Source organism: Cercospora kikuchii (assembly GCF_019650295.1).
Source record: "Cercospora kikuchii DNA, contig_00005, whole genome shotgun sequence".
NCBI classification, from domain to species: domain Eukaryota; kingdom Fungi; phylum Ascomycota; class Dothideomycetes; order Mycosphaerellales; family Mycosphaerellaceae; genus Cercospora; species Cercospora kikuchii.
The window spans coordinates 2413841-2428790 of NW_025408586.1; the positions used below are offsets into that span (position 1 = coordinate 2413841).

Genomic DNA, 14950 nt, shown 5'->3' on the forward strand with positions numbered 1-14950 from the left:
CACATCTGCGAACAGAATAGTGCAGCTCGCAGCTGAGCCACCTGTGACCTGAGGCAGTGCAACATTGGTGCTCTTCCTTGCTGGGGTTCTAGCTGAACAAGTACATTTTCGAGGTAGGACATCAATTTTCCATCAGCAGCATGCCTTACACAATGCAGGAAATGTGAGGCAGGATCTCGATCTTGTCTTCTCACGATGCCAGTCAGCCTTTCCCCGCGACTCGATGATAATTTGGACACAGACGATGAGCTGGAACCCGCCAATACAGACCCAAGATTCGAATGGGGCTTCGGCAGTTTGACCCTCGAAGCCGGAGAGTATGATGAACACAACTTCCACAGGGACGACAGAGCCTTCGCAAGCACACCGGACCCAGCCGCTTCGCACAAAAGAAAACGACAGCGCGAGAGCGATGCCGCTTTCGCTCTCGTCGAGGACTTCGAATACAAAACTGTAGCCGATGGCAATGCATTCCGCCTGGTGGAAGTGCATCCGGGCACCGGATCTAGTCCTATTGAATGCACGCTGAGCTGGGAAGACTCGAAGCATCCGCAGCGATCCTATTACTGTCTGAGCTACTGCTGGCAGACCGTGGAGCGCACGGCGTCGATACTGCTGGATGGCTGCCGCTTCCCGGTGACGAAAAACTTACTTTGTGCCTTGCAGAATTTGAGAAAGCCAAGGAAATCACTACTGATATGGGTCCGTCTCACCACGCGAGATATCGCAGAACCAATACTGATCATGCCGACTGTTACAGATTGATCAAATCTGCATCGACCAGCACAATGACCAGGAGCGTGGTCACCAAGTTTCAATCATGCGATTGATTTTCAACCAGGCACATCAGGTCTATATCTGGCTTGGTGAGCACGATGACCGCAGCAAGCAGTTGTTCGAATATGCCGAAAAGAAACGCAGTGGCGACGATAGTCCAAGACGTGTCCTGAACCGCCTTCTCAGTCGAAAGGAGTTGCGGGATGCCATCGAGCGACTGCTAGAGCGACCGTGGTTTCAACGTGTCTGGGTGTTGCCGGAGGTCGTCTTGAGCAAGCATACCAGAGTCGTCTGTGGCCGCACACGAATCAGCTGGTAAGTTTTCTCATGTCTCTCCCAACATAAGGACTACCTGTCCGGAGCGACAGCTCTTTCCTATATCATATTAACCACGAGTTAGGGACAATTTCGTTCGATTGATTCGGGACGAGCTGCCAACCCCTTCACCTGGATTCAAGAAGCGCATGTCACTGCTTGGCAACTCGCGACAACGACTGGCGATCGTATCGCAAATGATTGCCAGCCAGAAAGAGGCACTGGCACACACGGACATCACACAGCTTCTCATTCTTGGCAAGAGCAGTAAAGCGACCGACCCTCGAGACATGGTCTATGCGTTCTATGGTTTGACTTATCTCACCACCGCAGTGAATTATTCAAGATCCGCAGAATGGCTTTTCATCGAAGTCACGCACATGTACATCAACGCGCTTCAATACGAAGCGTCGTACGACTCTGCGCATAATTTGACTGATCAACAAAAGACCTTTCAGCTCATGAGCATATTGTACAGCGCTGGTGCCCTCCATCAGCATTATAAGCTGCCTTCGTGGATCCCAGATTGGACATACTCTTGGCACATTGCGCCAGTGTGGGCGTCTGGTATACCCAATTTCATACCCGCTCTGGGCAAGGACGAATGGACGACCGGCATACGAAGTGAGCATCGCGCTGGAGGCGACAAGCTGGAGACATTTGAGATACTGGAAGGAAGTCGCGGACAATTGAGGATATCGGCGCTCATATTCGACAAAATCCTGCTCGTTGACGAACTCACCCCTGCATCAACGCCCGCTGCCAGTCAGGAGATCTCTCGCCCAAGCAGCGCTGGCCACGATTCACCTGAGATCCGATATGGGAGACATTTCTTCACCACAATCAATGGCCACGTGGGAATGGCGACCCCTGGCATCGTAGCTGGGGATGAATGCGCGATATTGTTGGCGGGCGATGTGCCTGTCATTTTGCGACCTTGCCCGGACCCAGCAAGGAAGAGCAGAATCTACAAGCTGCTTTGCGAATGCTACATCCAGGCTCCCGCCGTCATGTCTGGCGATTTCCTGCGAACCAACTGGACGAACGCCGAGGACATTGTGCTGATCTGAAAATGCTCTATGCCCTCGTCAGAGTCATCATGTTTGCCACATCGACGTTTGTTCGATTTGAGAGTGATCGCATCTCATGCGGCTATCTGGTCTGGGTCCAATGAGTGTGCACATGGTTTGCAACATGAAACACAGACGAACGGAACAGTCGCACTGCCTTGCAGAGCACGAATCGGTACGGCCCAGATTCGCGGTACTCCTGCCAGCCATCGGTTTCTCACTGGCCGCCGCCCGAACACTGGGAGGCGTTTGCAGAGGATCGCTCCACGGATGCCGTCACGTTTACAATGCGGGTCGCACAAGGCCAACTCCCCGGCTCGAGCCAGGCGCATTCCTCAGATGTGTGTGGACCGGCACATCTGGCTGCGCGCAGCCGATATGAGCGGGAGTCGTGTACGGGGGCCGCGTGCCGCAAGCGGACAGATCTGTATGGCGTTGCGACGCATCTCCGCCGCGCTGGATCGATTGCGATCGAGTACTGTATGCTATGCGCGGGAGAAGGCAAGTGTTTGTTGCTGCAGAAAGGCAGACGCACCTGGGCAGCAAGACGCTCGACGGCGGGGATGACGGAGGGAGCCGGGGAGGGAAGGATTGGCTGACAATGCTGGACCAGTGCAGGCGCGCTAGATTAGACTGGAAAGCGTGATGCAGGCGGGCAGGCCCTCGCCAGCCACCCCTCCTCGCCCATGCCGCACCTCGCTCGTGGCACCTTCGTGGGCGATGCGGTCTGGCTATCAATGACTGTGATGAGCTCTCTCTCCCTCTGCCTCTGTAGAACCCGCACGCCGTACCTGCATCGCACTTGCCGTTCGCGACAGTCACGCCCGCCAGGCACCAGCTCCTCGACCGTCGCGTCACTAGACCGCGACGCGCGACACGCTCAAAGCACACGTGCGAGACAGCCATCGCCCGACGTCCCAGACAGCCCGCGACACGCAGCGCAAACGATCAATCCATACCAGATCCTGTCTCAGATCCCACCATCTCCTCTGCTCTCCCGTCTTCTCTTCACCCTCCTCCTGTGACCTGTTGCCGGGCTTCACTCTTGGAAGCCCGCAATCCTCCCTCCCGTGAATGATAGTCCCCGCAGATATGACCTCGCGGCAGCACTATCTCGACTCGCACCCGAGCCTCAACGCCAGCATGGACGACTTCGATGCGCGCGAATTCTCTCCCACTATTCCGGATATGCCGTCGCAGCACTCCGGCTTCCGCAGCAACGGACACTCAGAATACAGCGAAGCGAGCTCACGGCGAAGCTACTCACCTCCAGCATGGCGCAAAGCAGGCAGCGGCTGGTTCAAGCACCAAGAAGCACTTTCACCGAATCGCAATGGATATAGGAGCAAGGACACGAGTCCGCTGTACCAGAGCGCGGACGAAGAAGGCGATGATGGCGATGCGACCGCATACAGGACAGCCAGGCGCATACCGTTACCCGAGTCGCCAGTGAAAGGTCGGAGCCCCAGAGTCACCCCAGAGCCTGCTGGAGTACTCGCAGCAGCGGTGAACGACAAAGGAAGGCGCTTATCTAGTACCGTACGGCATCCAAGTGAAGAAACACAACGACCAGAACCGGAGCCAGAATCACCCGGCGCAGAAACACCCACACAGAAGAATTGTAAGTAAGCCGGCGCATAGCTGTCTGCGCCAATGCGTTCGAGTATTGACTACAGCTGACAGTGCGACCAGATATCCGCTTCTCGACATCGCTGGATGTTGTGCAACGGACCGAACCCATTGAAGCAATGGTACGAAGCGTTCGACAGACGGTGCATCACGTCACAAAGTCGAAATACAACACGTTATTCTATGGAGTCATGTCGCTCGTACTTTACTGGGTCATGATAAATTTATTATCGGCCCCAGTGCAACCTCCTTCTGTCGATCTCATCAAGGTGGCGGGCCTGGCCAAGTCCTTCGAGCCTAGCATATACTACTCCGAAAACGGACATGCGCAGATCGAGCAATTACAAGAAACTAGCGTAGCGGTGTGGGATCTGGGAGAAAGCGTGCGAAGCACCAATATGACCTCCGCTCCGCAAATCGTCAACCAGCTTGACTCGTTATCCGATAGCTTCAAGGAGCTGGCGCGAGAGATGACGAGCTTCTTCACATCAGTTGACTCAGACATCGATGCGATTCTCATCGTGATGGAATGGGCGCAAAGAGAGCTCAGCACGATATCAAGCGAACCGCCGAGCACATTGAGCTCAGTCTGGTCTAATGCGCGCAATCTGCTATCAAGAGTGGGAGTTGACACTGACAGCAAATTTGTGCAAGAACTGCTCGGCATGACCTACCAGCAGCGAGCCAGAGCCACACTGGAGCGGACATTCTACGAGTTCCTCGGTGTGCTCGAAGAGAGTATCAACAATGAGCTCACTCACTCGATCGCTCTCTTCCAACTTTTCGAAGCAGTCGACAAACAATTCCTCAACCTCCAGCGCACCGTTGTACGTGAACAGGATCAGCAAGAACGAATGGAGAACGACTTTCTCGGCAGCCTCTGGACGAAGGTCATTGGCGTCAACGCGTCCAAGTTGCGCAAGTACGAAAAGAACAAGAACCTCTTGCACTCCGTTCGCGAGCGCACAGTACGAAACAAGCATGTTCTTGTAGACCACAATCAAAGACTTGAGCAGCTGAAATCCAACCTGGAAATCTTGCGCCGGAGGTTGGTCAGTCCACTGGTGCGGTCGAGCAACTCGAGCACAATCACGATCGATGATCAAATCAAAGGGCTTGAGACAACATACCAACAACTCAAAGGCAGCCGAGATGTGCAGAAGCGGAAGATGATGGAGATGGTATATGGCGCAGGGACGAGAAAGGTGATGTTAACAAGTGGCGCAGGCAGTGACAGAGAAATCGAAGGTGGCAGTGGTTACCGATGACGAGCGAGGCGAAAGCTGAATGCTAGGATATGAACGGAATGCTTGGAACTAGTCTCTGGCGCCTTGGATGGAATGACGATGACAAGAGACCGACGATGTTGGCATACGACCGGCGCAACTGGCGCGCACTTGACTCTGCTATGCTGGATACCACTCACCTTTTTGGGATTAGGACTGGGTTGCACGGGATAGGTTTGGGATACGGAACATGGGCTATGGGGACAGGGTAGGCAGGACAGCACGGATGGATCGATCTTTCTCTTTATTTACTCGTAGGCAGCTAGATGGCAGCCGACAATTGCATAACGTATAGTCATAACCTATCAATCAACAACGTGCAAATCTCATAAGTCGTCCTTCACGGGCTGCGGTCTGCTACTGACGTGGCATGCGAGGTAAAGCAGGTCACCTGGACAATTTAGTTATGCTTTCGCGGCCGCTGCGGTCCGCATCATGAACCTGGTCGATTTCGAGGTCTCTCTCGTCTACGGATCTGCCCACATGAGCCTGCAAGTGTAAGCGTGGCTTGATCTTTGTATAAGCCTCTTTGAGGATGCTGCTAGGACACCACATCGTGGCGTGGCCTGGCGTTCTATTGTAACACTGCCTCTTCGCACCATGACGCGCTTTCGCTGAGAAGAACGCAAGAGATCAAAGCCACGGAACCAGTTGTACTTTGGACCTAATCCCGGTGAGGGCGGCTCTACTCTCTCGCTGCCGAGACCGAGAATGGAAAGGCCGCCTAAGCTGCTCAATCAAGACGGCGGAATGTTGCGAGCAGGAGTAGAATCTAGGATGCCCAGTCGAGCGCTACGACTGGACGGATTTATCTGGAGGGCCAACCCAAGGGAAGAGGGAAAAGGCCTATACATATTTACGACCTTGTACCCAAGAAGGGAAGTTCACGGATAACTTCACAACTGGCTGGCTGGCTGGCTTGTCTATCTTTGGGAATAATATGCAGCTGTCGATGACACGGAGGCAAAGCTGTTGTGACTTTGACACCGCTTGGCTTCCACCGGAGCCGGCAGTCCATTTGGACGGAGCTGCTTGCATTGTCCTGCCGACGCTGTTCATTTTTGACACAGGTTTTCCTAGGCCAGTGAGTATACAGTGGAGACACTCACCGACGTACAGTCATTTCTGTCCCTCCCAAGCGACCACCCATCACTCCATTCTTCCCAACTCCCGAGGCGACTCTACGTAGTGTTTACTCCCTCTCGACCTGTGGCTGCAATTAGCCCTTTGCATCGTCATTCACTCATACAGCACCTAATACGGAATACACTGCGTATTGAAGGTAGGGTAAATTTTCGGCGTTGGAGCCAATTCGCACTCATACAAGGTGACCTTTTCCTCACGTAAGATCGAATAGCAAAAAAATGAAAGGATACCTGGAATAGTTCCGTCGCTCGTCCAAGGTAATGGTGGCCAGAAAGCCATCGTTGCAACTGCTACGAGTATCGTATGCTACTTCCTGATCGTACAGGTTGTTCAATTTGCGACCCGGACTTTCCGAGGCATGCATGAGCAAGATCGAATGCGAGGGGACAGAGAATGAGACGAAGGAGGAGGAGGAGGATCATCAGAGAAGGTATATATATTCGCCCTTCAATTTTCCATATCAGAGATGTGAATTTTTTGATATTCATCTTCTCAATTCGCAAGCCAATCTTCCAACTCCCAACCAAACAAAGGCACTTCCACCCAAAATATCCAAAGATGAAGATTCAATATCTCCTCCTCCCACTCGCGAGGTACGCTCCCCCGTCCAAACTCCTCATTTGTTCAGGAAGCGCAATGACCTCCTGCATTGCAAAGCTTTTCGTCTATGTATATATATCAATCAGAAATGGCTACAGCAAACTTAATGCTAACGAAGCTGCAATCTATACAGTACAGACTTGTGTCTTGCATACTTGAACTACTGCAGAGGTTATAAACTCGACCTCGGCGAGAGTCTATGCAAGAAGAAACACGGATTCTGGTCGAATCAATTGGTCGTCAAAGCGCCCTATCCCGCAAGCCGAAGTGGCTATCACGTACGTAGATCAGTACATCCCCATTTCCCCCAAACCGCCGATGCCCTTTTCTATCGTCCGCAAAGAAAAGATTTGTTGGCTGTTGTCTGTTATATTCATTGATTTTTTTTTTTGCTTTCGTTTGCTCTTCTCATGGGATCTGTTGTTCACTTTTTGTCTAACGAAAAACGCCTTGAGCAAAATAATATAGTGCAGACTCGATGGCTACAACACGTTTTCCAACCAAGAATGTGAGCGACAGTATGGGAATGGGAAGGGCGTACAGTGGCAGGGAATGAATGCTGGACCGCCGAGTCAGTAAAGAAGTCGTTTGGCCTTGATTTTGAATCGCAAGGTTGGGGGAAAAATGTTCTACCATGTTGTGAGCTGCAGTTAGTCGATGGTTCTCGATTGCGGTCCTGATAAGATGTCAGAGGGACGGACGGATTCAGTGGGAGGTAGAGTTTTGGCCTAGAACGATAATGTCAGTAACGTAGTTGTTGCCAACAATGAATTCCATGCTATTTCTCGCTGAATAGAATCTGTGCAAATGATACGGTGTTGTCTCCGTGTACCTGAGATTCGCACTGAGCTAAGGCTGTGTTTGGGCTATGGTATTGGAAAGGGTCGGATAGCACTCTGTGAGTGCATGTGTTTACAGTACAATTAGCTTTCGGCACTGCATTCCTGAACGCCTTGATGTATCGAAAATGTGTGGCCCGCGGCACTTCTGAATTCAAGACTCATTCGCTATCAATTTTTGTGAGATCAATGACAGCTCTTACCTCGTCTCCAGGCCAAAGGCTTATCGGAGGGAGTCTGGCCTTGCTACATTCCCCTGAGTACTTCCAATAGTCGTGTTTCGCAAAGCACTCTTCGCTGTTATTCCCGCAAGAGTCATTTTTTTCGTGCACGTGCTCATCTTTCAAGCTCGTTGGGCGTTCTGCTTCCGGATCTCGTATTTTCATGAATACTCTGTGATTCGCCTCATACCAGGTGTTCGTGGCCTCGAACAGGAGACTGCAGAAACAGGGTTTCTGACTGTGCTAACATCAGTATCGACAGGAACAGGGCAGAGGAAGATTTTCGACTCGAAGGATGCTCTCTATGAGCACAATAATGAGGTCGTTTTCGGAAATTCCTTGCCACTCGACATCTCGCGCCTTGCATCTCTTGGCTCACTCAACAAGACGGGCTGTGTAGGATTTGAGGCTGTACAGTATCCTTGCTGTCGGACATGTTGCTGGAGAGAGGAAGCATTCATCCGGTCTACTACTGTATATCCCTCATCAAAACACGTGCCGGAGTGAAGGAGGTGGTCCCGGTGTTCCGATGAGGAAGTAGACAAGAGATCAAAGCCACGATGCCAATGAACTCTCCGCAGCAGTCCCTGGGTTGCCAATTTCGGTGAAAGTGTTGCTCCGTTCGAGGCGAATATGCCTGGGCGGGAGAAAGGTTTCTGCTTTCTTCACGGCTCGTTCGACCATCTCGCCGAGGTATGCCTGCTGGTATGAGGCAGATCTCAGACGTGGCAGTAGTCAGTGGTACAGTGCGCGGCACTGCAGAGCACAGAAGATCTAAGCGCCCTATCCCATCGAAACACGTGCGTTCCCGTGTGAGATCGTCATGATTGGTATGGGCTTGCACAGCCTCAACTAGCGGGCTTGGCACTGCCGGAAGTTCAGGTTCAAGTGAGGCCGTGAGGTCATGGGCGCAACATTGCAGAACTCTGCTGCGCGCTCACTCATCGTTGCCGTCGCAGCGCATCGACTCGCCCACGCATTTCCCAGAGCCATTGGAGGCAAATTGAGTGGGTGTTGTACCGCGCCAACGCGACTTCTCATCACGGCTTCGCCAGAGCAACACACGCGGAATTGACAAAGAGCTTGCAGTAGCACTTGGAGCTTGGTTGGAGAGAGCTTTCGAGGCGAAACACTAGCAGATCAACCGATCTCCTTGTCTGCTGGCGGCCAAGACTCTAAGCTCGTCAATCAAGCAAGCAAGCAGCCCAGCACCTCGTCGAAGCTCCAGTCTCGTTACACACAAAGGAGGCGTGAAAGATACTCGCAGAGGTCTCTCCATCCCCCTCCCCGAAGCCCAAAACCATGAGTAGTGAGTACCTCCCGCCTGCCCTTGTCTTTCATCGCCATCAGCGCGTCACTCTCTTCGCCGCCTCACCTCATCCCTCTGCCTCGTCTCGTCACACCTTCGCTGCGCCGACCTTGGCGTGCTCATCTCACCTGGGTGCTATTTCCCGGCGAGAGACGGTGATTTCTCGCGATCAGCGCTAGACTGAGCCAAGTCAACCCTCAACTCTGTACACCCAAGAGCCATCGCCCAGCGCGCTTCTATTGCACGCCACGGCGGCGAGGCATCTCTTGGCTCCGTCTGTCCAGCCACTACACGCCGGGAACAAAGGTCGCGCGCCTCCCTCATCACCGTCATCACGAGCCTCATTCGCCGCATCAACAATTCCGCCGCCTAGCAACGTCAACTACCCTATACTAACGCGCTGTGTCGCGACATAGGCAGCATCAAGCGAGCCATTCGCCGCACCAGCACCGCCCTCAGCAACTTCAGCACGAATAAGCAAAACACCAACACATCCTCGAACATGCCATACGATCCGCGGCCCAATGGCCACGGGCAGCAAGAGTCGGACGAGCGCACACCTCTCGTGAGCCAGTCGAGTATATTGGGCAACTCAGCACGACACGGGACGGATAGGGAAGGAGGCTCATTATCAAAGGACGACAGGTGGTATGTCCGGTATCCGAGCAATTTCCTGCGCCTGACATGGTTGACGCTGGCGAGCAACTATGTCAACGTGCTGCTCGTGGCTGTCCCAGCCGGTATAATCGTGGGCGCGATGGACTTGAACCCGACGGCCGTGTTCGTCATCAACTTCTTCGCTATTGTGCCATTGGCTGGGTTGTTGAGCTTTGCGACCGAGGAATTGTCGTGTAAGCTTGGTCAGACATTAGGTGGACTGATGAATGCCACGTTCGGAAATGCTGTCGAGTTGATTGTAAGTCGCGAACGGATGATGCGCTGGGTATGGGAGCGGAAACTTACTAGTGCAGGTCTCCATTGTCGCTCTCCGCAAGGGTGAGATCCGAATCGTCCAAGCGAGCATGCTGGGCTCGATCTTGTCTAATATCCTGCTGGTGCTTGGTTGCTGCTTCATCGCCTCGGGAGTGCGACGCCGCGAGAGCACGTTCAACGAAACCGTGGCATCGACCATGTCATCGCTCATGGCAGTTGCCGCGACGTCCTTGATCATCCCTGCCACCATGTACGCCGCGCTCAGCAACAGCAGCAAGGACTCCGTTGCGAACATCCTGATCCTCTCGCGTGGAACAGCCATCATCATGCTCATCCTCTATGTTTTGTACTTGGTATTCCAGCTCAAGACACATGCTCAACTGTTCGATCCGGAGCAACAAGATGGCGAAGAAGGCGGAGAAAGTCAGGAACCAGAGATCCTCGGCCCCATTCCCGCTACAATCTGCCTGGTCCTGGTCACAGTTTTGGTCGCGGTATGTGCCGAGTACCTGGTGGACAGCATCGACTCCATCGTGGCCTCATCTGGGGTCAGCAAGACGTTCATTGGTCTGATTCTCCTTCCCATTGTCGGCAACGCTGCGGAGCATGTTACCGCCGTGGTGGTAGCCTACAAGGATAAGATGGACCTCGCCATTGGTGTCGCCATTGGGTCCTCCATGCAAATTGCTCTTTTCGTCACTCCTTTCCTGGTTATCTTGGGCTGGATCATTGGTCAGGAAATGACCCTTCATTTCCAGGGTTTCGAAACGGTCGTCTTTTTCCTTAGTGTTTTGGTGGTGAATTACCTCATCCAGGACGGCAAGAGCAACTACCTCGAAGGATGTATGTGCCTGGGAACATACATCATTATCGCTCTTGCGTTCTGGGTATATCCTGAAGATGCCGGGGATATCGGAAGCTTGGTCTCATCTTTCTTTGGGCATTGAGGGTGTTGTATACGAATAGCTTCTGGCAAAGCCTCGGACACAGACTGAAGGAATTTGAGGCGGTGACTGGGGCGCACATGATCGTCCCGGCTTTGTTCATAGGGGCAGAAGGAGGAGAGTGATCCGCAGGGTGTATAATATGATTCAAAAAAGAGAAACCAATCGAAGAAACACCTATGTCAAGGGAGCGTTTCTATTCTGCACCTTGTAGGGCAGAGGTTACGCGGCGCACCTGACCAAACGCTTGGCCTGTTCCTTGTAATCGGCGAATATGGCAGCATGCTACCAGGCACAAGTCTGCACAAAGGTGCTTTCGTAAGTAATTCCCTCGCTACCGGAGGCTTGTTCTGGCGACCGCTCACTGACAGCCACAGGGCATAGCCTGTGCGTCGTGGTGGTGCCATAGTCTCTCCGCAAAAATGCCACAACGGCACAGTTCGAGCTGCAGGAATCCCTGCTAGTTTTCAGCGAAAGCCACAGGACCGCCGTTCGTGACCCTTGCGCCCCGTTTAGAGACGAATCACAGAGGGCGAATGAATGGCGCTTCGTCATCTCCGCCGGGTTGCCGATGCACGCTGCGCCATTACACTTTGCAGCCTCTTGCTCTTTTGGTCTCGACCGTGAGACCTGTTGAGATTGTGAATTGGAACAAAACACACGAACACACCCAGCACGCACGGCGCCGAGAGAGTCTATATGTTCGGGGGCCAGCCAGCCCTCATTCGCCATGTCGCCGCCATATAACAGGACAACCAAACGAGAAGAGCCCCATCATCCCGCGTTTCCGTCGTCGTCGAGAGAGCACAGTCCGAAAGTCACCAGCCTCAACCTGCCCGCGCCGGTAACAGGTGGTCGGTCACGGTCGCGGCGGCAATCATGACCATTCCTGTAGTGCGGAAGAGAGCGAAGAAGCCCAAGACGCGGACGGGCTGTCGCACCTGTCGAGCCCGCCACATCAAGTGCGATGAAGCCAGACCCGCGTGCCGCAGGTGTGTGGCGTCGAACCGCGAATGTGCTGGCTATGATGTTGTACGGCCTTCAGCCACAGCTGGCAACCAATGCTCTTTGCTGCTCCCCAAAGGAGGCATGGAAGTGGAACTGGCTGCTACCTCTTCTTCACAGCCACCACCAATGCAATCACTACCGCTACTGCATCCGCACCATCCAATGACAAAGCCGGCTACCTTTTTCACGCCCATGAGCACGTATGAAGCTCACGCGTACGATTTCTTTAGAACTAAGACTATTCATCAATTGCCTGGCAGTTCGTGGACGATGAATTGGGAGCGTTTGGCGCTACAGGCGGGACATTATGAGCCGGCTATTACGCATGCGGCTATTGCGTTGGGATCGATACATCGTGCGGTTTCTGCTGCTTCGCCTGGATCGTCGTCTTCGCCGACAGGGTCGCCTGGTGCGATGACTGATCATGTTGTCGATCGGGATCAGCGCTTCTTTGCTTTGTGTCAGTATAACAAGGCATTGGGTCTGATACGACGATACATTGAAGCTTTGGGCAATGGTGGGACGAATCGCGATGTTGAGGTCGTGTTATTGGTTTCACTACTATTCTTCTGCTTTGAGATTCTCGTCAACGAAGATGATCGTGCGACATTGCATCTGCGCACAGGACTGCGCATACTGTACGAGAAGGTGCGGAAGTTGGACGAGTATCGCAGCCCGGCAAGGGAGGTCGATGTCGAGGGACAAGAGAAGCGAGTTGTGAGAATACAAACGAGACCACGGACGAATCTGGATGTTCTTTTGCAAACATTTGTGCGACTAGATGGCGACCTGACCATCGTTGGTGATGAGGAGCCATATCTCTTTCCCGTCTGCCACGAAAAGATTCCGAGCTCATTCTTTTGTTTGGAGGAAGCAATGGTGCATCTTGACGCGATTGCGACAGCAGCTCATGGTGTTTGCAGAGACATTGTCATGTTGGCTGATCGAGAACTTGTCATGAATCGACCTGAGGTCGACATCCTGGACGAGGATATGCGCAATTGCTTGGCGTGTGCATACTCTCGCACAATATCTTTACCCAAGGAGCACCAATTGCGACTGGACAAGATCAAAAGTGATGTCAACGCATGGATGGCTGCGCTTGCTTGTTGGTCTGTTACAGATGACAAAGAGCCTGCGCTACTACTAACACAGATCAATTTCTTCTACACCTGGTTCTTGGTCATGAGCTGGCGAGATGAGAATGAGATGCTGATTGATCGCTTTGACAGCCAGTTTGAGCATATCTTGGCATTGATCGAACAGTACATTCACGCACATGGAGGTTTTGTCGGACAGGAAGATATGCTGCTCCAGGCAGAGCACTTCCCTACAACTCGCCAAGCTTTCACAGTTGGCACAGATGTCGTTCCGTGCATTGGAATGATTGCATACAAATCACGAAACTCTCGCACACGACGGAAAGGCTTGCGACTCTTACGAGCGATCAATCTCGCAGGCGTCTTCGACGCACACTACCTCGCCGCCTTTGGCCAAGCAGTCTGTGATCTCGAAGAAGAACACGCTCGAGCGATCAACAACATCCCCGAAGGCGTCGATCTCGAATGCCATCAAATACCCGAAGAGGCGCGTCTGGTAGAGATCGAACTAGGCGTGACAGAGCCATGCGAAACGCGAAGCTCATTCTACAAAGACGACGCTGGTCGTCTTATCTACGCTTACTACAAAGATCTGGAAACGCGAGAACTGGCAGTTGCCGCCAAACCATTCATCGTCAATCGAACTCCCAACTCACAAGGTGCAGATCCTCTTTCCCCATTCGAATTGGCTTTCACGGGCTGACGATCTTGATAAAAGGGCCGTTGTATGCTTGGACCGATCTACCACCGGGCACGTGTGTTCGAACATTCGGCCGGGCGCGACTTGAAGCTGCGATGACTAATTGTCATCTTTCTGACTGTTATGGAGTTTCTGAAACGACTCCACCTGAATGGGAGCCGCCGGTGCAGTGGGCAGACTGCGACTTCCACATTTCGGAGACAAAGATTCCAGTTATGGAAGATGGACTGCATGGCAGAGCGCCGAGCATGCCGGGCTACCGGATTTCACCCGACAGTAGCAGTGGCTCATCGACGCCTTTGAATTATCATCAGATGCATACGACGATGCAGACTCCTGTGCATGTTGGATACGAGTAAGCTCTTGTCTTCCACGAGTCTGATCATGGCTCTGATGGTGCGGGCGAAGTAGGACCCAACCCGCAGTGAAAGAAGTCAAGCCTAGGAGTTCAGAGTCGGCGGGAAAAGGCAAGGTCTCGCCTACGGTACAGCGGGTAAGAGGTATCAGAGGTGGTCCACTTCAGCAAGGCGAAGATGTTGAGAACAAACCGCTGGAGCATATTTCTGGTCGGTACGCGAATTTGCCTTCGCTGATTCGAATTCGACGCGGAAGGCCGGACTCTTCGCTGTCGATCCCGAGGAGAGGGAAACCTCGCTAATGGTGAGGCGAGACGTGTTGCTCATCCGGCTGATGATAAGTCGAGCCTGATTAGGGACCTGTAGCTTGGGGCGGCAGCAGCAGAGAGCGTTGAGCTAATTGCCATGCGGCCTCCAAAAGTGAGGCTGAAGGAGAAGTAGACCTGCATTCGGAACGAACAAATGAGGGCACGCAATGAAGCTCTGTGACGAGTGCCGCATCTCAGATTGAGGTGCCCTCGCGAGGAATCTGGACCCAAATATGGGACAGAGAGGCGTGTGGTGAAGCAAGTCATTGTTGAAAGAAGAGTGCTGGGAAGAGGAGAGCGAGGCCAGACTAGTGCTTTAAGCAAGCGGATTGATGCTGTCCTGGATATCATTGCAGCTGGTACGCGAGACGAGACCTGGAAAGAGTGAGGGTAAGGGCATGCAGAGCCA

General features: G+C 53.0%; 4 protein-coding genes across 5 annotated transcripts; all 4 read left to right on the plus strand.

The window, feature by feature from the left end:
- Positions 1-195: 195 nt before the first annotated feature.
- CKM354_000871200 (uncharacterized protein) lies at positions 196-2162 on the plus strand (the record flags this gene model as incomplete). The annotated part of the gene is made up of 3 exons (XM_044804102.1): positions 196-702; positions 761-1092; positions 1178-2162. The coding sequence occupies 3 exons, from the start codon at positions 196-198 to the stop codon at positions 2160-2162; spliced, it is 1824 nt and encodes a 607-aa protein (XP_044660037.1).
- A 1074-nt stretch (positions 2163-3236) lies between these two features.
- CKM354_000871300 (uncharacterized protein) lies at positions 3237-5059 on the plus strand (the record flags this gene model as incomplete). Its single annotated transcript, XM_044804103.1, has 2 exons — positions 3237-3783; positions 3855-5059. The coding sequence occupies 2 exons, from the start codon at positions 3237-3239 to the stop codon at positions 5057-5059; spliced, it is 1752 nt and encodes a 583-aa protein (XP_044660038.1).
- A 4635-nt stretch (positions 5060-9694) lies between these two features.
- On the plus strand, positions 9695-11072 carry CKM354_000871400 (uncharacterized protein; the record flags this gene model as incomplete). The annotated part of the gene is made up of 2 exons (XM_044804104.1): positions 9695-10108; positions 10164-11072. The coding sequence occupies 2 exons, from the start codon at positions 9695-9697 to the stop codon at positions 11070-11072; spliced, it is 1323 nt and encodes a 440-aa protein (XP_044660039.1).
- An 876-nt stretch (positions 11073-11948) lies between these two features.
- On the plus strand, positions 11949-14236 carry CKM354_000871500 (uncharacterized protein; the record flags this gene model as incomplete). Of its 2 annotated transcripts, XM_044804105.1 has the most annotated exons (3): positions 11949-12101; positions 12195-13836; positions 13896-14236. In XM_044804105.1, the coding sequence occupies 3 exons, from the start codon at positions 11949-11951 to the stop codon at positions 14234-14236; spliced, it is 2136 nt and encodes a 711-aa protein (XP_044660040.1). The 2 variants fall into 2 exon arrangements, with proteins under 2 accessions (XP_044660040.1, XP_044660041.1); XM_044804106.1 differs by lacking the exon at positions 13896-14236 and having other exon boundaries at positions 12195-13880.
- Positions 14237-14950: the final 714 nt, after the last annotated feature.